Source organism: Peromyscus leucopus, chromosome 17 (assembly GCF_004664715.2).
Source record: "Peromyscus leucopus breed LL Stock chromosome 17, UCI_PerLeu_2.1, whole genome shotgun sequence".
NCBI classification, from domain to species: domain Eukaryota; kingdom Metazoa; phylum Chordata; class Mammalia; order Rodentia; family Cricetidae; genus Peromyscus; species Peromyscus leucopus.
In genome coordinates this window covers 30,534,065-30,556,345 of record NC_051077.1, presented here as the reverse complement: position 1 = coordinate 30,556,345, position 22,281 = coordinate 30,534,065, and the positions used below count along the sequence as shown (strand labels likewise).

Below are 22,281 nucleotides of genomic sequence, written 5' to 3'. Positions count from 1 at the left end.
CGATCTTCTCAGTCGTTCTGTGCGGATTCGAATGTTCCGATGGCTGCCCGTAGCGTGTTGAGAATGGCTTCTCCTGTTCCCACGGCAACGCGGCCCAACAAGCGCCAGCGGCTGCGGGCTGAACCAGTGCGAGGCGCGCGCCGCTGGGCAGCTGTGCTGGAAGGCGCGGGAGCAGGCACGGGCGCAGGCGCAGGGCTCCGGAGCTCTCCAAGCTCTGCAGTGGAGTGAACCCCGATTGGAGCTGGGGGCCTTCTGATCCTGGTTGTGGGATTGATTAGGTGCCCTTTGGAGAGGTGACTTGGCCTCGCGGACACGGGGTGCTCCTTAGATACCTGCCTACTTCAAGCCTCCTTTCCCTAGTTGAATTAACTTCAACATCAGTTCAATTTATTTTCTCCCCTTTTAGCCAAACCCCTCCCCCCAGCCCTTTTGGCATAGAAAAAAATATTTATTGAGTGAATTGCAAGGTTGCAGTGGTCAGGGCTGTAACAGCAGAACCGTCTTATCCAAACTTTTTGAAGGGAGCTTGCCATATTCTGCTTGGGTGGAATTCCACAAGTTTCTTGTCTACTCCATTATAAGCCAAGATTTATGCCTTTAAAGTCCGTTTTTCTACTAATATCTGACCAGGTGGAGAGGATGGAAAAAGCATTTGTGAAATGTAGGAATGAATGTTTTGTAAGTATTATTTGTGAGTTAAGGTTGGGACGAAGTGGAAGGCTCTCATAGTCTTCCTCCCTGGCTGTAGCGGAGCATTGGGGCTACTTTGGTAAATAACTAAAGGAGTGGTAGGTGGTGTTAGGGCTTCGCCATTCTAGCCACTCTGGAAGCTAGGCCAGAAGTTCCCTTGATTTCAGGAGTTCCATTCCAGTGTGGGCAGCTTAGTGAAGACCTTTGCCTCAAGAACATGGTGAAGGGGATTCACACTCATACCATGGTTCCCAACTGGGAAACAGTTCACTGGGGGAAAACAAAAGATTGCCTACACCCTTAGATGGCCAAAAGGAAGTTTGGGAAGGCTGTGCGCAAGTTGATCTGATGGGGCAAGGGGTGGCGGGTGGGGGATAAAAGAGATGATGAGCAAACCAATCAGTCCGAAAACTAAAAGGAATTAGGTCTGAAACTTAATGATCACTCTTTCTACTAAGAAAAACTTTTCCCTGTAGTTTTAAATGTAAAGTAGGATTTTGCTGCAAAAGAAGATCCAAGGACCTTTTTGAAGTTACCACCAAAAGAAGCAATCATGCCTGGGGAAACAGGAAAAACCGACATGGAGAGGATTGGCCTCTTCAGTGAGATGGAATACGTTACTGTGGGAGATAAATATGTGTCACCATTTAATCGTGAGTATCTTTGGTAATTTTTAATAGTTAAATAGAGTGCATTTCCCATACAATTTTTTAAAATTTTTATTTCATGGGGATACACACACACATACACGGGGGGGGGGGGGGGGGTTCTCTCTATTATGTATCTCTGGCTGTCCTAGATCAGGATGGCCTTGAACTCCCAAAGATTCACCTGCCTCTGCCTCCCGAGTTCTGGGATAAGGTGTGTGCCACCATGCCTGGTAATATTTATTTTTGATGGTTATATATTTTAGAGCATTGAGTTCTAGTGTTGACATTGCATCACTGTGACAACCTGTGACTTTGCAGCAGAGTTAAGGACTTAATTTTGTAGGAGTGGGAAGCTCATTTTATTGGGCTCCTTTACCTTCATTTATTCTTTTTTCCCCTTCATTTATTCTTTAAAATTTTTTTTAGACTTATTTATGTTTTATGTGTATATTGCCCACATGTGTGTTTGTGTACCATGCATTGTGCCTGAGGAGACCAGAAGAGGGTGTTGGTTCTCCTGGAACTGGAGTTACAGATGGTTGTTAGCTGTCATGTGGGTGCTGGGAAACAAGTGCCCTTAACCACTGAGCCATCTACATTTATTCTTCATGGGTAATTTTATTTCTTTCCAGGGTAACTTCCTTCTAGGATATTGTATGCTTATCTTTAAATTTGTTTAAATTGGTTTATTTAATGTGTATGAGTATTTGGCTGCATGTATGTATGTGTACATGTGTGCCTGGTGTCCATGCACGTAATGAAGGGGGTATTAGATGCTCTGGTAACTGAAGTTCTGGGAAGTTAGAACAGGTCCTCTGCAAGATCAGCAAGTGCCTTTACCTGCTGAACCGTCTCTCCCGTCCCATGTTTAGCTTTTTTGTTTTCGATAGGAACACTATTCTACAGAAAGCATTTGAATCCATGAATGGTATCCATTATCACTTGTCTAAAAAATAAAATGCTAACTGAACAGCTGAAAGATTTCTTTTTAAAGAAAAGCCACTAACAAAAAGATCTTGTGGTTGTCCATTACAGTAATTCTAGTACTTGGGAGGCAGAAGGATTGGGAATGTAGGGTTGGCCTGGGCTGCAGGACATCCCTTCTCAAGAAAAAAAAAAAAAAAACTCTAAATATATACTTTCAAAGTCTCAGGTTTTGTATATAAAAAAAATTAACTGATATAGGAACATGTCCAAGGTAAATGATTAACTCAAAAAGCAAGGTATAGAGTAATAAATATATGTATATGCTAAGCATTAATTATGAAAAATGGTACACAATATTCATGATCATATCTAGACATTCTCTGGGTGACAAAATTAATATCATTACCTGTGAAAGGAAAATGGGTAACCAAGTACAGCAAAAAAGACTCATTAAGATGCTTATATGGTAGAATTTGAGGTTATATGTGCAACTTTTTCAAAAATTTAAGTTAATAGGAGACAGGATCACTGTGAGTTCAAGGCCAGCCTGGTCTACATTGAGAATTCCAGACTAGCCAAGGATACACGGTGAGACCCCGTTTCAAACAAAAAAAGCAAAACAAAAGCCAAAACCAGTCTACTGAAAACAAACAAGAATTTAAGTTACCAAAATCAGTAAGCAGATTCACATTTCAGTAGCCCCCTGAATTTAGTGTTGTGTATACTTTAAAAAATTCTTTGCAGCTTGAAAGTTAAGACCTTCAAGATTCAAATTATGAAAATCTACATATTCACAAAAATCAGCCTTTAAATAAATTCCTAGACTATGTTATTTTGTTGTGCAAATATGACAGTTGAAAATTTATCATTTAGACAGACATTGAGCTGTTTCTTGTGTTCATTAAAAATGGAAGTGCTGTGGACATTCTGGGATCTTAGTGAACATAGGCACTTAAGCATTTTAAGAATATACCTAGGAGCCGGGCGGTGGTGGCGCAAGCCTTTAATCCCAGCACTTGGGAGGCAGAGCCAGGCGGATCTCTGTGAGTTCAAGGCCAGCCTGGTCTACCAAGTGAGTCCCAGGAAAGGCGCAAAGCTACACAGAGAAACCCTGTCTCGAAAAACAAAAACAAAAACAAAAAAAATATACCTAGGAGAGGGTTGCTTCAATGTTAGTATGGAATGCCCCTTTTCTGATATCACACCTAAGCACTGTTCCTTACAGTCCATGGGTCCCACTGAGCTAGATGATCTTTTAAGGCAGAGAGTTCTCAACCTGTGAGTTGCCAGCTCTTTGAAAAACCTCTATTTCCCCAAATATTTACGTTATGATTCATAACAGTAGCAAAATTATAGTTATGAACTAGCAACAATTATAATGTTCTAGTAGGGGGTCACCACAACATGGGGCACTGCATTAAAGGGTTGCAGCATTAGGAAGGTTGAGAACCACTGTTTTAAGGTCTCATTCAACTCTGAGGTTGACTGTGTCTGAGACTTTAGCCCCACCAGGCATGGTGGTGCAGACCTTTAATCTCTGAGTTGGAGGCCAGTCTGGTCTACAGAGTGAGTTCCAGAAACACAAGGGCTACACAGAAAATCTCTGTCTCAAAAAAACCAAGTTAAAAAGCCAGGCGGTGGTGGTGCACGCCTTTAATCCCAGCACTCGGGAGGCAGAGGCAGGCGGATCTCTATGAGTTAGAGGCGAGCCTGGTCTACAGAGCAAAATCCAGGACAGGCACCAAAACAACACAGGTAAACCCTGTCTGGAAAAAACCAAAAAAAAAAAAAAAAAAAAAAAAAAAGAAAGAAAGAAAGAAAGAAAAGAAAAAAACCAAAAACCAAAAACAACCCCCCCAAACCAAACCAAACCAAACCAAACCAAAAAAACCAAAACAACAACAAAAAACCAAGATCCCCCCCCCCCCCAAAAATCCACTCCAGCCCAAATGTTCAAACATTTTCAAGAAATGCTTAGCTTTACTCTTGCTTTTCATGTAGTTTTCGGTTTTATACCTCAAACTCTTCATCAGCTTGTCATATTGAGAATTTTTTTGTGTGTAGTTTTTTTTTTTTCTAATAAGAGTTTTATTAAAGATAAAGGGACAGAGAGTGTGCAGGCCTGTGGGAGAGACACGTGTGTGGAGAAGAAGAAGCCTGTGTGTGTGTGTGTGTTTTTAATGCCCTTTAATTAGTATGAAAGTCAAGATTTTAATGTTCTTTGTTTCTGAAGGACCCTTTAATGAGGCTGCAAGCAAAAAAAGACAGATGCTGCCTGGGGGATCCAAACAAATGTCAAGCCTCCAGGCGGGGTACTTTGATCCTCAGTTTGCCAGGATTTTCGAAGGGGAAGGCTATGTGAGCCTGAATCAAGTAAGGAGACGGTTCATGATGGCAGAATCCAAAAAAAACCTCAGCAAAGCCTTCATCCCTAGTAGTGGAGAGAAAAAGCCGTAAGTGTTTGGGGAAATGGCTGGCCTGTCTCCTCTTTTCTCTCTCGTTTAAAGTCGAAGCTTCTCTGTAGGACTTACTTTTTAACTGTGATTGTCTTTAGTGGAGACAGTTATTGTCTCTGACAGGCAACTTTAAATAGATCTTTATCATATTCCTTTTTTATTATCTGGGTTACTGTTCTCTACTAGTTTATTTAATAAAAGCCAGCTAAATAATGAAGATACATTTCTTTTTTCAAAGATTTTGCAAGTGATAATGGAAAATGCCTCGGGTCACCATATTTATGCCCTTGTATGTTTTTTTTTCCTGCTTATAAAAATGAACAGAAGTACCTTTTAGACAAAGGAAATAATTATCACTGATATATTATTTTTAAATAATTGTGATGATACAATCATGGCATATACCAGTATTTGGATTATACCCCCTTCCATTAAATTACAAGACTGTATTATATGCTATATTATATAACTAAAATTTTAAATATAATTTTCACTCATTTTATAAGTTTGATTTTCTCAGTTTAGAATTTATAGTAGATGAGGACTGATCAAAGTCTGATTTCATTCTTATTTACTCAAAATGAGTGAAACTCCATTTCTATAGTTCAGACTGCCTTCTAACAGGTAATCTTTTATGAATGGAATATTTTTATTAATTCTTTGAGAAATTCATGCACTATATTTGTCCTTCTCTTCCCCATTCTCCATTTCTCTACCCCCTCAACCTAAGGTCCTCTTTTTAAATAACCGGAAGAGTTCGTTTTGTGCTGCCCACGTGTACTTCCAGGTGTGGGATCATCTACTGGAGCTTGGTGGACTCACTTGGGACCACACCTCAAAGGAAACCAATTTTCCTTGCCCGAGAAGCCAAACTGTCCGTAGTTTCTCAGGGGTGGAAGTTCACACGCCCTTTCCTGTCCCATGCTACCGTGTCGATTGGCTTGATCTTGTGACTGTCTCCCACGGGCAGCCATAAGTGCTTCCAGTTCAGGAATGCAGTGGTCCTGTCCTGTCCCGAAACACTGTCTGCTCTGGTCCTCCCTGACCTCTGACCCCCACAGTCTTTCCATCCTCTCTTCCGAGATGGTTCCTGAGCCTTGCAGTGAGGGGATGCTACACGTGTCCCATTTGTGGATAAGTGCTCTACTGATGAGTATTTCTGCACCCGTGCCTAGTTGTGAGTTTCTGAGTTAACCACTGTCCACTGCAGAAAGAAAAGAAATTCCTCTGTTGACGTCTGAGAGCTGTATTCATCTACGGGTAGAGAGATAGAAATTTGGAGAGCAGTTTGACCCTATTTTTAGCATAATATTAGTTGTAAATCCACCCCCAGGAACTGTGAGAGCCCTACCGTGGGTTCTTGGCATGTTTCTTCTTGTGGAGCTGACCTTAAATACAACTAGAAATCAGATGGTTACCCCTGTAATATTCATGCTAATTGTACCTATGGGGATATCTTGCCAGATGGTCATTTCATTCTTAGAGTTCACAACTAGATAAGACTGTAGATGACTTTTTGCTCCACAATAGGCTACATAAGCACCTTTTGGTACTGAGAACTGGTCATCAGGGAGGAAGCTTCCTGGTCAGTATCAACTTAATTTCTCTATGTTTTATGATTCATGTATGTTCAGGAATAGGGTCTAAACCATCAAATGCTGATGGACATCCACGAGCAATGGCAATAGGCTGTATTGTTTGTGGGGCTCTCTGGGACAGCCCTGACCCAAAAGTTTGAAAGGAGATATCCCATACCTGATGCTGGGCTTTTTATTTGACAGTCTTCTGGGAGGAATCTTATCCCTTACGTTGGGTTACTCCAACTAAACTCTTTTTATAAATATACATGAATCATAGAACATGGGAAAATTAAGTTGGTGCTGGCCAGGAAGCAGCTTCCTTTCTGATGACCAGCTCTCAGTACCAAAGGGTGCTAGGCAGTCTGTTGTGGGGCAGAAAGTCACCAGCAGTCGTATCCAGCTGTGGACTACAATAATGATCACGGTGGCAAGAGGTGCCCATGGATACAACAGTGACATGACTCAGGGTAACCAACTGATGTCTGATTGGATTTAAGGCTCCCACCATAGGAGGAAACACATACCTGGTGCCGTCAGTCTAGCCAAGATCTCTGCCTCTTTCCAATGCTTTAAAATATGTTATGGTGAAATACATGACATGAAATTTGACATTTCTTTGCTGTTTACTTTTTAAAATTTATTTTATATACCAATCACAGTTTCCTTCCCTCCTCTCCTCCTGTTCCCTCCCCTCACCTCCTTTCTAAAATGTCCTTCCCATCTACTCCTCAGAAAGGGTAAGGCCTCCCATGGGAGTCAACAAAACAAGGCATACCAAATACCCCCTGCATCAAGGCGATCGAGGCATCACACCGTAGGGAATAGGTTCCAAAAAGCCAGCTCATGAGCTAGGGACAGATCTTGATTCCACTGCTAGGGGCCACAAACAACCAAGCTACACAACTGTCACCAACAGACCAGGCTGCACCACTGTCACCCACGTGCAGAGGGCCCAGGTTGGTCCCATGCAGGCTCCCTAGCTATTGGTCTAGAGTCCGAGAGCTCCCAGGAGCTCAAGTCAGCTGTCTCTGTTGGTCACGATCTTGAATCCCTCGCTCATATAACCCCTTCTCCCTCTCTTCAACTGATTCCTGGAGCTTGCCTTTTTCCTTTACAGTTCTTGATATTCTTTCTTTATTCTGTTTGTTTAGTGTTTTGATTATTATGTGGTGAGGGGACTCTTTTTTTTTTTTTTTTTTTTTTTTTTGTCCAGTCTATTTGGTGTTCTATAAGCTTCTTGTATCTTCTTTAGGTTGGGAGAGTTTTCTTCTATGATTTTGTTGAACATATTTTCTGTGCCTTTGAGATGGAATTCTTCTCCTTCTTCTATCCTTATTATTTTTAAGTTTGATTTTTTCATGATATTCCAGATTTCCTGGATTTCCAAGAAATTGTTGGATTTAATGTTTTCTTTGGCCAATGAATCTATTTCCTCTTTCATATTTTCAATGTCTGAGATTCTCTCTTCCATCTCTTGTATTCTGTTGGTTATGCTTGCATCTGTAGTTTCTGTTCATTTACCCAGATTTTCCATTTCCAGAATTCCCTCGGTTTGTGTTTTCTTTATTGCCTCTATTTCAATTTTCTAGTCTTGAACTGTTTCCTTCACCTGTTTAATTGGTTTTTCTTTGATTTCTTTAAGGAATTTATTGATTTCTTACATTTTTTATTTGTCTTTTCCTTGATTTCTTTAAGGAAGTTTTTCATTTCCTCTTTAAGGGCCTCTATTATCTTCATAAAGTTATTTTTAATATTGTTTTCTTCTGCTTTATCTGCGTTGGGATGTTCAGGTCTTGCTGTTGTAGAACCACTAGGTTCTGGTGGTGCCATATTGCTCTTTATGTTGTTGAATGTATTCTTACACTGCTGTTTATTCATCTGGGTTTGGGATAATTATAGGTAGAGGTATTGATTCTTGTGATGTCTTTGTTGGATGGCTCTTTTGTTCCTTTATTATCTATTTCCTTTATTGTCTTTAGGCCAAAATGGCCAAAGGTTCTGGTGATTGGATGGTTGTCAAGTCCAGTAGGGATGTCTCAGCTGAGGTTTGTGGGGGTTTGATGCCTAGATCCAGGGCATTATCCAGTTCTTCCTGGCTGGTGTGGGCTTTACTTGTGCCTATGGGGTCTGTTCTTCTAACTGGTGTAGGTTTTGCCTGTGCCTGTTCTTCCAACTTGTGTGGGTGGCACTTGTACGTCTAGGATCTGCTGATGTTGCTGGAGAGGGCTGTTCACGGGGAGGCTGCTCTTCTTCCAATTGGTACAGGTGGTGCTTGTGCCTCTAGGGGCTGCTATATTGCGGGGGTGGGGGAGTGCGGTGGTTGGCCAGGAGGAGGAGGATGGGTTCGGTAGGCTTGGACAGCAGAGCGGGTCTTAAAGTTTACAGAGTCCAATGAGCGGGGGCGATGGTGGAGTGGCCTGCCTGCAGGACTCTGACCTGTTGGACGGCTGCTGGGCACAAGTTGACATTTTAATATCTTCCTTTTTAAAACCCCAAATGGTATTGAAGAAGTGGATTAGGAAGCTATTATGGAACCATTGGTGGCCCTATCCCATTCTTCAGTGCACAGCTAAGACCCAGGGACAAATATCAGCCACCTGGGAAGAATTTATATACCAACCCGGGAAAAAAAGGAACTGGATATGGGTAAGATATTCTTAGTACCTTTATGTGGTTTGTTTTGTATTTACAAAATCATCTGAGCTCTGCATTCACCATCACTTACTCCTCTTTTAGCTATGCCAATATTACCATAGGCAAGCAGCTTGCACACTCTGCTGACTTATATGATGCAGCGAAACTGAATTATAAGGTAAAAATCGTGTTTTGAATGTTTCAACCTTTATTTGTTCAACTTTGCAAATTAACTCAGAATAAACATTTATTTTGATCTGTCTCTTTTGATCACTGGGGTGGGTATCTGTGTGTTGATCAGCAATATTCTAGGCCAACACTTAGCAAAACAAAACAGTGTTCTGATAAAACATGACCACAGTCTAGTAAACATAGGATTCTTAAAACATTGCTCTGTGGTGCTGGAGAGATGGCTCCATCAACACTGGCTGCCCTTCCAGAAGACCCAGGCTTGATTCCCAGCACTCATATAGCAGTTCACAATCACCTGTAACTCTGGTTCCAGGGGACCCAATGTCCTCTTCTGGCCTCTGTTGACAATAGGCATGCAAGCGGTTAACAGACATACATATGGGCAGAACACCCATTCGCATTTTTAAAAATTGCATTATAATAGCAGGCATTAGAATTACATAGGGTGAATGTTAACATTTCTGATAAAAAAGGCCACAGAGCAGGTCAATGTAATCAGAAGTCTTTGAGGGAAGGTCTTGGTAATTTATATTCTGAATGGATTATCAATTGATTCCCAGGAGAACTAAATTTTAAGGAACACTATTCAAAGGATACATATAATAGTTAAAAAGATCAATTTCACTGCTCCAGTGTGGGAAGAGGAAGGCACATGGCTAAGAACTCACAGAGTCCTACGGGGAAATAGACGAAATACAAAGCAGGAGGAGACTTCAGGAGGAGTAAGAAGTCTGAGAGAGCTACAGCATACACTTATGTCTTAGGGTTTCGGTTGCTGTGTTAAAACACCATGACCAAAGTAGCTTGGGGAGGAAGGCCTTTTTTAAACTTACAACTCTCAGGTCACATACCATCCCTGAGGGACATCGGGAAGGAGTTCAAGTAGAGTAAGAGCCTGGAGGTGGGAACTGAAGCAAAATGATGCTGCTTACTGTCTTGTTTAGCCTGCTTTCTTATCGTACCCAGGACCACCAGCTGAAGGGTGACACCATTCATAATGAGCTCCCATATCAATCACTAATTAATAGAATGTACTACGGACTTGCCTACTGGCCAGTCTTTTGTTTTTAATTGAAAAAAAAAGTTTTTTTCATGTAATATATTTTGACCATGTTTTCCCCTCCCCCAATTCCTCCAAGATCATCTCTACCTCCCTACCCACCCAACTTTATGTTCTCTTTCTTTAAAACAGTGGTTCTCAACCTGTGGGTCATAACTCCTTTGGGTTTGCGTATCAGATATCCTGTACGTCAGATGTTTACATTGCAATTCATAACAGTAGAAAAAGTACTGTTATGAAGTGGCAATGAAATAGTTTTATGGTTGGAGGTCACCACAACATGAGGAACTGTATTAAAGGGTCACAACATTAGGAAGGTTGAGAACCACTGCTTTCAAACAAACAAACAAATACAAGAAATACACATACACATACATATAAAACAAAATTTTAAAAAAACCCCACGAAAACAAAAACCTCCAAACCCAAACTCACAAACCCATGCAAATGGAAATCAAAATAAACAAGCAAAAGCCTAATAAGGCAAAAATACGTAAACAAAGCAAAATGAGACAAGAAGACTACAAAAGTGCCACTGAGTTCATTTTGTGTTGGCTGGCAACTCCTGGGCACAGGGCCTGCCCTGAAGTATGGTTGACATACCCAGTGAGACTCAGCTGGAGAAAACTGCTTTTATCTTTGCCAGCAGGTATCAAATGCAGACAGCTTCTAGATTCTAGGTGGGAGGCCATGTCCACTTCCCCCTCTCATTGCTGGAACCTCATCCGGCTTGGACCTGTGCAGGACTTGTCACAGTCTCTATGAGTTTATATGTGCCTCAGTCCTGTTGTGTCTGGAAGACACTGTTTCCTTGAAGTCATCCATCCCCTCTGACTCTCAATCTTTCTGTCTCCTCTTCTGCATAGATCCCTGACCTTGAGGGGAGGGCTTTGATGACGACATCCCATTTAGGACTGAGTACTCCAAAGTCTCTCACTCTGTACTCTTTCGGGTTGTGGATATCTGTTTAATTATCATACACTGCAGGAGGAAGCCTCTCTGACGAGGGCTGACCAAGCCCCCTGACCTATGGGGAGGACAGTAGGTCATCAAGAGTCATTTTATAGCTATATTTAACTTAGCGGAATAATAGTATTGGGTTTTCCCCTAGGCAAATGGTCTATCTAGATTCTTGGCCACTTTAGCAGTGTCAGGTATGGGTTCCATCTCATGGGGTTGGCCTTAAATCCAATCAGAAAGTGGTTGATTACTCCTAAAACATTTGTGCCACTATCACACCCATAAATTGTTTGAGGGAGATTGCTGTGGTAGGTCACAGGGTTTGTAGCTGGGAGAAATTGAGGATTACCTTTCTCCTTCCATAGCACGCAGAGTACCTTCCTGTACCGTGAACAATAGTTGAGTGACGCTTGTAGTTAGGGACCAGCCCGACTTCTCATGTTTTGATGACATATGTAAGTGTTGTCTCCAACATTAGGGCCTTACCATCATATTGTGGAGAGTACCATATATAGCCTCACCAATAGCCTCTACTGTTTGGGGTTTTACATGGGGCCCCTTTGGCCTGTATCTCAATACGATGTTCATTTCTGTCTTTGGAGATTTTGATAGCATAAGATGGCTAGTTGGGGCTTGGTCTTCCCTATTATTTGTTGATTCCACTTAGACTCTTTTCAAACATGTATGTGTTCTAGGAGTCTCCTATGGTAGTAGGTTGCTATATGGCCTTTCAGATGGCCTTTACTGTTCTGGTTCGCTGTCACCCCCTTTGTTTCCTCCTTTACCCCCCACTGCCATCCCCTCCATAGTTAATCCTCCTATTCTAATTTCCCTTTGTCTCCTTCCTTAGGAGTCTCTCTCCTCCCTGCTGGCTCCTTATGAAGTACCTGACCTCTGAGGTCATTCGGATTGTAGCACTCACATGAAAGGCTTAAAACCTAACATCTACATGGAAGAGAAAGCCTGGAATAGTTGTCTTTTTTTGGGTTTGGGTTACTTGGGATGATTTCTTTTTTTCTTCTAGTTCCATTCATTTACCTGAGAATTTCATTCATCAGTTGATGGACATCGAGTCTTTCTAACTTCTGACTAATAAGAATAGAGTAGCAATGTTCATGGTTGAGCAAGTGTCCTTGTGGTAGGATGAAGAGTCCTCTGGGTCTACGCCCAGGAGTGGTATTGCTGGGTCTTGAGGTAGATCAGTTCCCAGCTTCCTGAGGAACTGTCTGTCAATTTCCACAGTGGCCATACAAGTTTGCAGTCCTCCAGCAATGGATGAGTGTTCCCCTTACTCCACATCCTCCCCAGCATGAGCTGTCACTTGTTTTGTTGATCTTGGCCATTCTGACTAGTGTAAGATGAAATCTCAAAGCTGTTTTAATTTGTATTTGCCTGATGGCTGAGGATGTTGAACATTTCTTCAGCCATTTGTGTTTCTACTTTTGAGAACTCTCTGCCTAGCTCTGTTCCCATTTTTCAACTGGCTTATTGGATTTTTTGATGTCCAGTTTTTTTTTGTAGTTCTTTATATATTTTAGATACTAATCCTTCAATAGCTGTATAATTGGTAAAAGGTCTTTTCCCATTCTGCAGACGACTGCTTTGCCTGAATGATCATGCCCATTGCCATGCAGAAACATTTCAGCTTCATGAGGTCTTATTTATTAATTGTTGTTCTTAGTGGCTGTGCTGTTGATGTTCTGTTCAGAAAGTCTCTCTCTGTGCCTAGGAATTCTAGTCTATTCCCTATGTTCTCTTTTATGCGATTCAGTGTATCTGATTTTATTTTGAAGTCCTTAATCCACTGGGAGTTGAATTGTGTACAGGGTGATAAATATGGATATATTCGTATTCTACATACAGCCATCCCATTTAACCAACAACATTTGTTGAAGATGGCTATCTTTTCTCCACTGTGTACTTTTGGCTTCTTTGTCAAAAATCAGGCATTCATAGATGTGTAGACTTATGTTTGGATCTTCAATTAAATTCCATTGATCAATGTGTCTGTTTTTATGCTACTGGACAATAATATCGAGGCATTTTCTCAACTGAGAGTCCCTCTTTCCAAATGGCTGTAGCTTGTGTCCAGTTGGCACAAAACTAGCCAACACAGCCTAGTAGGGAATACATGTCTTCTCTTGAGCACTTAAGTCTCATTTAAATTGTTCCCATTCAGCTTGTTAAAGGATGAAAAATCAAATTTCATGTGTGTAAAAATGAAAAAAATCAATACTTCATCCTTCTATGTATTTCACAACTCTTTTTTTGATATTTTATCCAAAGCTAGCAATTTTTAAACTTAGTTCTTCCACATAGAAAGGATTGTAATATTAGACTGAAAAAATAACCTTTGTTTTGCTTGAGTATTAGGTAGCTAAAAATACTGTAATATAAAAATGTTATAATGTAAATGGAAGTATTTTTTTTGTGCTTAAGACTAAAAAATGATATTTACTAAGGGCCAGCCATGTGCCAAATACTTTCTCTGTATAATCTCATTTAATCTTTAATAATATCAAGGAGAAATTCCTATTTGCACTTGAAGATATGACACCAAAGGTCAGCAGCTTCCTTTAATTCTTGAGAAATGCTAAAAGAAGGAGGAGTTGGGATTTGACTTAGAAACCAATCCTTTTCTTTCCTGATGAGCAGGTGTGTAGTAACTATTTGCTCAGGTTATAGACTGCTGTATCTCAAGTAAATTCTGTTCAAAATGAGAGTTGTGCTCATTCATAAGTAGGCATGTCTCCTTTTGCATGTATAATTAATTTAAAGGTGATGTTAGCCTTGAATTCTGTCTACCATGTGTAACTTACATTGTGTACTTTCAAACTCTTCACTGTACAGGCAGAAAATGAAGAACACCATCGATTACTCAAAGGGTCACCTTTTAAGTTAAATCTTCACCCTAAGGAATATTTTGATAGTAACCCTTATTTCCTAGAGAATCCATTACCTCCACTTAGAAGAGAAGAAAGGAAGGAATCTGTCATAAAGGCTTTTAAGCCCTCCTCTCCTGGTAAAAAGGTAAAAGGTGTGGAATGAGAGATAATTGAGCAGTACAAAGAAATACAATCTCAAGCAGGGTACGGGGGGCCCATGCCCTTAATCCCTATTCTGACACTTGGATAGCTGAAGCATGAAGATTTTGAGTTCAAGGCCACCCTGGGCTGTATGGAAAGACCAGTGGGAATAAGGAAGGGACGTGGAAGGGAGGGGAGGAAAGAACCTGTATTTTGCTGTTAAATTATTGTAGTGCTCATGTAAGTAATCAGCCTTTTTTTGTATGAAGTTTTAAGAGATCATAGAAAGCCACACAGCAGCCTGGAGAGATGGTTCTCTGGGTCAAGTGCTTGCTGTTCAAAAGGAGGATCTGAAGTTGGGTCCTCAGCATCCAGGTCCTCAGCATCCTGAGCCTAGCAACATGCTCATACAACTTTGCTGATGGGTATAGGGGAGAGGGAGAGACAGTCTGACCACAGGGGGCTTGCTGGCCAGTCAGGGTAGCCAAAAGTGAGCTCCAGATTTAGTGAGAGCCTTGTCTCAAAAAGAAAGGTGGCATGTGAAATCAGAAGACATCTAACGTCAGTATCTGGCCTCCGTGTGCCCATGCACTGGCTAGCATACCAGTACACATATATGCATGCATGTATACCTCATGGACGTGTGTGTGTGTGTGTGTGTGTGTGTGTGTGTGTGTGTGTGTGTGTGTGTGTGTGTGTGTGTGTGTGTATGCCTAAGGAGGCCAACAGAGGGAGTTGGATTCCCTGGAGCTGAAATTACAGGCAGTTGTGAGTCAGTGGACATGGGTATTGAAGCCCAAACTTGGGTGTTCTGCATGAGCAGTGTGCACTCTCCATAGCCAACCCATCTTTATAGCCCCCCCCAAGTTTATTTCTCTTCTTTTCTTTTCTTTTCTTTTCTTTTCTTTTCTTTTCTTTTCTTTTCTTTTCTTTTCTTTTCTTTTCTTTTCTTTTCTTTTCTTTTCTTTTCTTTTCTTTTCTCTCTCTCTCTCTCTCTCTCTCTCTCTCTCTCTTTCTTTCTTTCTTTCTTTCTTTCTTTCTTTCTTTCTTTCTTTCTCTCTCCTCCTCCTTCTCCTCTTTCTCCTCCTCCTCCTCTTCTCCCCAGGCCCCATTTTCGTGGTGCTGGGGATCAAACCTGTGACGGATCTTGCACACATTAGACAAGCACCATGGAGGAACTGCCTCCCCACCCTTTGCAACAATAACTTAGAGTTGGTTTTAAGTCCCTTGTTCTATTTGATATAGAATGTAGATTCTAGGATAGTCAAGTGATTCTGGAGGGTTCATTCTTTTATAAAAGTTTAAATAGCACTGGAAATTTCTGTTCCCCACAAAGTCTTGTAGAAATTCACAGGGGGAGTTTGGGCTTCACCTGCTGCAAGGGAGCTCTTCGTTAGCTTTCTCACGTCTTACAGTGTTCCTCCTGCCTTTTACAATTCTGTCACTTTTTGATCAACTTGAATAGTTCAAAACTTAAGAACAAAAAATTGAAATTATTTTATATTTTTGAAATCATATATAGCTACAGATTTCCACTGATTTTTATTATTTCATTCTTCAAAGCTTTATTGGGTGATTTTTATTACCATATACACTTTATCTTTTATTCATTTCATGTTTATATTTTTAAATTTGTTTATTTCTACTTGCCTGAAGATTCCTTACAAAATAATCTATGTGTTCAAAGTATGGAAGACTTGGAAAAATCACAAGAATATCTTTCTTAGGGTTTCCATTGCTGTGATAAAACACCGTGAGCACATGCACTTGTGGAAGTTTATTTTAGGTCATAATTAGTCATCACAGAAGGAAGTCAGGGCTGGAACTAAAGGCAGGATCCTGGAGGCAGGATTTTGAATTAAGAATCTGTGTTTCTGGTTAGCTGGGGCTGGAGAACCAGCTGTGATTAACAAAATGCTTCTCTCTTCCTCTGGATTTTTAGGACAGAGTCTCTGTGTAATGGTCCTGGCTGGCCTTGAACTCACTTTGTAGACCAGCTTGTCCTCGAAATAACAGAGATCCGCCTGCCTCTGCCTCCTGAGTGCTGGGATTAAAGGCACGTGCCACTGCACCTGGCTGTTGGTCTCTTTTTAATCAATGCTAATTTCTCAGCTCCAGCTAACCAGCATCAATTGTTTTAGGCAAAGCAAAGGTTTGGCTTGAGTGGTTCTTAGTTCAAAGTGTACAGGGGCCCTGCCAAAGTCTTTCAGTGATTCTCAAACTTCCTTCTGGAACTTCCCAATCCAGGTCTCCCTCCTCTACATTGCTGCCAGCATTCTTTCCTTTCAGGCCCCCACAGAATAGCCTGCTGATCTCTGAGCACTCAACAGCCCTTCCTTCCACAGTCCTGCCAAGAGGAAATGGTCAGGTCTGTCCAAATGCCCCACAATCCTGGTACCAATTTCTGTCCTGGTTAGGGTTATTATTGCTGTGAGGAAACACCATGACCCAAAGAATCTTGGCAAGAAAAAGTTTTATTTCAGCCTACAAATCCATTGTTGAGTAGCCTGGAGGCAGGAATAAGAAACCATGGAGGAGAGTTGCTTACCGTTTTGCTCAGCCTACCTTCTTATATACCCCCAGACTATACTGCCCAGGGATGGTACCTCTTACAAAGGGCTGGGCCCTCCCATATCAATAATTGATCAAGAGAATGTCCAACAGGCTTGCCTACAGGCCAGTCTTATGGAGGCATTTTCTTAATTAAACTTCCTTCTTCCCAGATGGCCCTACCTTATGTCAAATTGACATAAAAGCTAGCCAGTACGGCATCTGTGTTGTAGAATGCATTCTAGCATGACCCACTGCTTCAGTTAACAGTGCACCCTAGCCAGCACGGCATCTGCGTTGTAGAATGCATTCTATCATGACCCACTCACTGCTTCAGTTAACAGTGCCCCCTAGCACTAGTTTTTCCTCACAGGATGTTTCCTAATGGGGCTTGGACATCTGGGATAACTATGAAAAAAAGACTTGGAAGACAGAAAAATATTCTGGCTGATTAAAAATGTACATATAATACTCTGAGAAAAGGCAAATGTATATGCTTCAAACTAGATAAATACTATCTAGTGTCAACCTGCATATATTTTGGCTTAGATACTACAAGCAAAAGGATTCTTAAATGGATTATAATTTCACAGAATGAAATTGATTTGTTTTCTTCTTTCATTTGGTTCATTACATTGCTGTGGATCAAACCCAGGGCTTCAGACTTGGTAGGCATGCTCTGCCATTGAGCTGTATCCCTATATTCCTCCTTCCCTTCCTCCTTCCCTTCCTCCTCCCCTCCTCCTCACTCACAAGGTGTAGTTATAAGAAGCCCAGGCAGGTCTTTTGTCCTTGGTTGAGATTACAGCCATATGTCACCACATAGAATTATCTTAATGACTGTTTAATGTAAAGATAAACATCCTATCAAATCAGTTTAAAAAGTTCAAGTCGTTTCTGGTCTATCTCACATGTAGGTAGAAACATATCTGGATTGCCTTCTTGTACTCAGCCCTGAGGGTATTCTAGAGTAGATCACATTTTCCTCTCATCGTGTATGACTGTGCTATTCCTTTTTTTCCGTGTGTGTGTGTGTGTGTGTGTGTGTGTGTGTGTGTGTGTGTGTGTATCTTCTAGGCATCATTGTCTGAAAGTTGGTGTTCTCGTGTGAATGCCAAGCTTCCATAGAGAAATACATCTTACATTTGCCTCATCCCTTCCTTAATTGGTTTACTAAATCACTAGTTGATAGTTGGATTAAAATTGCAATAAAATATCAATGCTTGGTAACAGTGTAGAATATTATCTTCTACAAACATTTCTGTTTTTATAGAAAACTATTAGAATTATAATGTTTGGACCTTACAGAACTGGAAGTAGAGAGACCCTTGGCTGGTATTTGAACAGAATAGATAGCTTTGAGTGCAAAGCCAAGTCTATCAACTAGAAGAGAATATATGAACTTTGTCATGGTGTAATTTTGTAGGCACCTTTTACAAACACATTGAATTATCTTGTTTTTACTTATAGCCTGGTGGAATGAAGGCAGGAACGTTTGAACCTTACCCAGCACACTCAGCTGACCCTTATGTAGTTAAAATGGGAAAGGTGGTTCCTGGGAAAGGGGAAAAGATTTTCCATCCACCAAATGGACCAAAAAGCAGACCCATAGAAAGTATAATGGCGCTGAATGTCAAAAGGTAGGCTTATCTTATATTTAGTCCATAAACCAAGAAAAATTATTTCTACCTTTTAGATGCCTTAGCAAATACATTATTACTTTTATGTGTATAATATAAGTATTTTTCCTGCATGTATGTATGTGTACCACGTGTGTACCTAGTGCCTGAATAAGCCCAAAGAGGGAATCTGATGCCATGGAACTGGAGTTACAGATGGTTGTGAGCTGCCTTGTAGGTGCTGGGAACTGAAGCTGGGTCCTCTGCAAAACCAGCAAGTTTTCTAAACCGTGGAGCCGTTTCCAGTTCCACAATACATGGTTTTTTAAGTGGCAGATGTGAGCACAGGGGCCTGGAGAGATGGCTCAGTGGCTGACCTCCTAGAGAACCTGGATTTGATTCCCAGAACCCACACAGTGGCTCAAAACCATCTGTAACTCCCATGCTAAGGGGATCTGAAACTTTTTTTGGCTTCTAAGGGCACCTTGTGGCTTATAGACATATATGCAGGAAAATACACACACAAAATAAAAAATGAATCTTAAAAATAAGGAAATCCCAGTATATTTCATATAACTGCCTTCCCTTATAGAAGGTACTTTATTGTGAGTCACTTGAGACTACTTGAACATCTGTATAAATTAACTGTTTCTCACCAACTGTGTGGAATCCTAATGACCCTTGAGAGTTCTGTCCCAACTTTGAAGTGTGGCCATAACCTGCTAAGTTCTCTTTCCTCTTATTTAAATACCTTCTTTGCTTCAGTCACACAAAATTCATTTTATACCAACTATTATTTAGCCTGCCTGATACATTGCTAATGAGTTGGTTCATCTGCTTCCCACATGCTTTCTACTGGCTTTCCCCCCATACAGTCTTGGCTAATATCCTCAGGTAAAGCTTCTACTGAAGCTCTCTATACAACTGGTCTGTTATGGATTATTGTTGTATGTTAAGCCTTATGTTATAGGTATTTTTGCATATGTAGCTGTATGATTCTTATATTGTCAGACCAAATGGTAAGTTAATAGTGTTTAATAGTAATTTCTTGATTGTTTGTAAATATCAACAGTGTTAACTACAGAAGGCTGTGTATTTCTGTTGCCTTAACTCTGTGATTACTAGGTGCACATTTGTGTTAAACCTCATTAGGAATACTGCAATTAATGTCTTTCCCATGAACTCATCTCTTTTAATGTAATGATATTGCAATTATCTAGAATGTAGTACACTCAGATTTTATGTTAAACAGCCATTTTTACAAATGCCAGTACAAAATACGTTGACTTAAGTAGCTGTGAAATCATCCAATGGTAAATAGAAGTCAAGCTGTGCAGTTCTGGCAGTCTCTGGCTCACAAAGCAATGCGGATGAAAGGGCCTCATTAGGTTCAATACAGAGCTAATTTCTAAAATTGCTGTGTGCTACTGATTCTTCATGTAGGTTCAGATGAACAGGCTTTGGAGCTCTACTTTGCTGATGATTGATGATGATGATGATGATGGGGATGTAACTGATGTATATGTATTTCATCTATTTTTCAAAGTACTTTACAATTCTGTGGAGTGAAATAGGTTTTGCCTTAACAAAATTAAGATATTCTGGAAGAACAACTAAAACTAAGGCATTTGTCTAAGCAGCTTCTCCTTACACAGCCAGGTGATTCAGTTACTCTGCACATGAGAGTAAACTTATTTAGGCTGCTGTGGTTTAGGAATGGTGACCTGTGTTGGCTGAGTGTTGGGTGTGGACAAGGGAGACGTGGTACTTGTTTTCGGTATCCTTTGGCCTCGTTCTCTGCTAAGCCACCATCCAGTTCTCTGCCAAGTTCATCTAATAGAACAGAAAATGAAAGCGGACTTTTCTCCATCACACCCACCTTCAACCAGATGGGACATTTTGTGGGGCAGTGTCAAGTTTTCCGTGGTCTCTTCTATCAAACCCAGAAGGTTCTCTGATACACTAGTAGTAAGTTTAAAGTGGAGGAGCAGCAATAGACTGTTCCTTGGAAAAACCAGAAGTTTATTGTGTGTTAGCCACTTAGTTTATACATTCTTTTTTTACGTGATCATTAATTACCTGTAATCCAGTTTTAAGTTCTCCTATACTAATTTAAAAACTAATCAAGTCACAGATGCTAGACATGAAAATGCATTTCATATTTTTTCTTCTTAGATTTTCTAAGTATACCTGACTTTATTACAGAGTTTCTTAAGTTGGTGCGATGATTTCACTTGTGAGCTGGGGTTCCACTGAGCTTAGTAAGGGATTCCATGTCTGGCATGTGAGGCCCTATTTTAACCCCAGCACCACAGACTATTGCTATGGGATGTCGGGTTATAAAATATATTAGGTTAGCTTTTTAATGCAAGTATTCAAAGACTGTAAAGGTATGTTACCCAGACTAATATGATTAAGTGTGCATTTATTTTCTAATTTGAGGGCACTGAATGTGAAGAATTACAAGAGTGTCTCAGCAGACACACTGGGGAAGCAGCTGGTTTTCTAGCTTCTCTCAAGAACTTTCTGGAATATGCAATGTTATGGAATCCGTGATCCCACAGCATTTAAAGGACATTTCAACACGAGACTCAACTGTAACATCCTTCCTGATTTTAATGCTGTTTAATAAATAGTGTTGGCTAGCGACTTACTCTGGGGTTGCTGACGTGTGTTTTTGGATCTCCATTTCTAGGTAGAATGTAATCTTTAAAAAAAATGCCAAATCTTGAAACGTAATCTTTCATTTGAAAAGTTTTACTCCGTATGGTAAAGAACTGTAGGGTAGGAGGGGGAAAGGGAGGGCCTGGTGAAAGTACACAACCAATTCTTCACTTGCTGGGTCCTTTTAGAGACTGTAGAGAATTACATCGAGAGTTACCCGGGTCTTGCGGCCTATCTAAACTCTCTTAACATCGAAGATAAATTCCAGATCCACTTCTATGACACAACTCATGTGCACGTACTGCATTGTAGTGAGACATGTGCTTTATTTAGTGTGAATGGTATCCCACCTTCTATTTAGGCAAATAGAAGAGCTGTGGCAAAGCCTGGCATTATTTCATTCATGTTAATGCATAAGCTGAAGGTGATCTCTTAACTAGAACAGGATAGGTGAACTCTGACTTTGGTGGTCTGTCCTGTTCCTCACTAGCTGCCCCAAATCATCTCTCCTGCAGCATCCTATGTCAGTCAGACTTTGGAATTCTGCTTTAAAAGATGCAATTGTAATTAGCTGTAGCTCACAAATCACACTGTTAAATGAGCAATTGTATAGATTTTAATAAAATCTACAAATACAAACCTATTCTATCAAAAGAATGCATATCTGTGTAGGGCCTCTTTGGTATTGTCTATTAATATGCAACTACAATTTGTTTCATGCAGTTGGCTATATGGAACTAGTGATCCCATTCCTGTTTTGAAGACCAGTGCCACCAATGAACCACAATACATTACATGCATAGGGATGTCTTTAAGATATCCATCATTGTTGTTGGTTTTCTTTACTTTTTTGGGGGCCCCCTGCCACCCAGCTCCCAAATAAGTCACACACAGATGCTTGTTCTTAATTAGAAATGCCCGGCCTTAGCTTGACTTGATTCTTGCCAGCTTTTCTTTTCTTTCTTTCTTTCTTTCTTTTTTTTTTTTTTTTTGGTTTTTCGAGACAGGGTTTCTCTGTGTAGCTTTGCGCCTTTCCTGGGTCTCACTTGGTAGTCCAGGCTGGCCTCGAACTCACAGAGATCCGCTTGGCTCTGCCTCCCGAGTGCTGGGATTAAAGGCGTGCACCACTGCAGCCCAGCCCTTTTCTTAACTTCTGTATATCTTAATTTTCACTCTTACTCTGTGGCTGTCCCCTAGTGTCCTTGTTCTCTGGCTTCTCCTTTCCTCCCAGATTTCCCCTCCTATTTATTCTCTCTGCCTTCCATCCCCACCT

At 40.8% G+C, this 22,281-nt stretch overlaps 1 protein-coding gene across 3 annotated transcripts; it reads left to right on the top strand.

Annotated features, from left to right (window-relative positions):
- Window positions 1-204: 204 nt before the first annotated feature.
- On the top strand, window positions 205-20,998 carry C17H4orf47 (chromosome 17 C4orf47 homolog). Of its 3 annotated transcripts, none has more exons than XM_037211724.1 (8): window positions 205-293; window positions 1,167-1,343; window positions 4,501-4,720; window positions 8,812-8,949; window positions 9,040-9,115; window positions 14,000-14,179; window positions 18,196-18,365; window positions 20,787-20,998. In XM_037211724.1, exons 2-8 carry the CDS (start codon window positions 1,244-1,246, stop codon window positions 20,851-20,853), a joined length of 951 nt encoding a protein of 316 aa, XP_037067619.1. In that variant the 5' UTR covers window positions 205-293; window positions 1,167-1,243; the 3' UTR covers window positions 20,854-20,998. The 3 variants fall into 3 exon arrangements, with proteins under 3 accessions (XP_037067619.1, XP_028737000.1, XP_037067618.1); XM_028881167.2 differs by having other exon boundaries at window positions 287-678; XM_037211723.1 differs by having other exon boundaries at window positions 287-1,343.
- Window positions 20,999-22,281: the final 1,283 nt, after the last annotated feature.

Bases quoted from the DNA above. Each gene is read 5' to 3' on its own strand.
- C17H4orf47 (XM_037211724.1), top strand. From the start codon at position 1,244: ATGCCTGGGGAAACAGGAAAAACCGACATGGAGAGGATTGGCCTCTTC. The intron at 1,344-4,500 runs GTGAGTATCTTT...TTGTTTCTGAAG, and splicing joins ATATGTGTCACCATTTAATC to GACCCTTTAATGAGGCTGCA. The intron at 9,116-13,999 runs GTAAAAATCGTG...TTCACTGTACAG, and splicing joins CAGCGAAACTGAATTATAAG to GCAGAAAATGAAGAACACCA.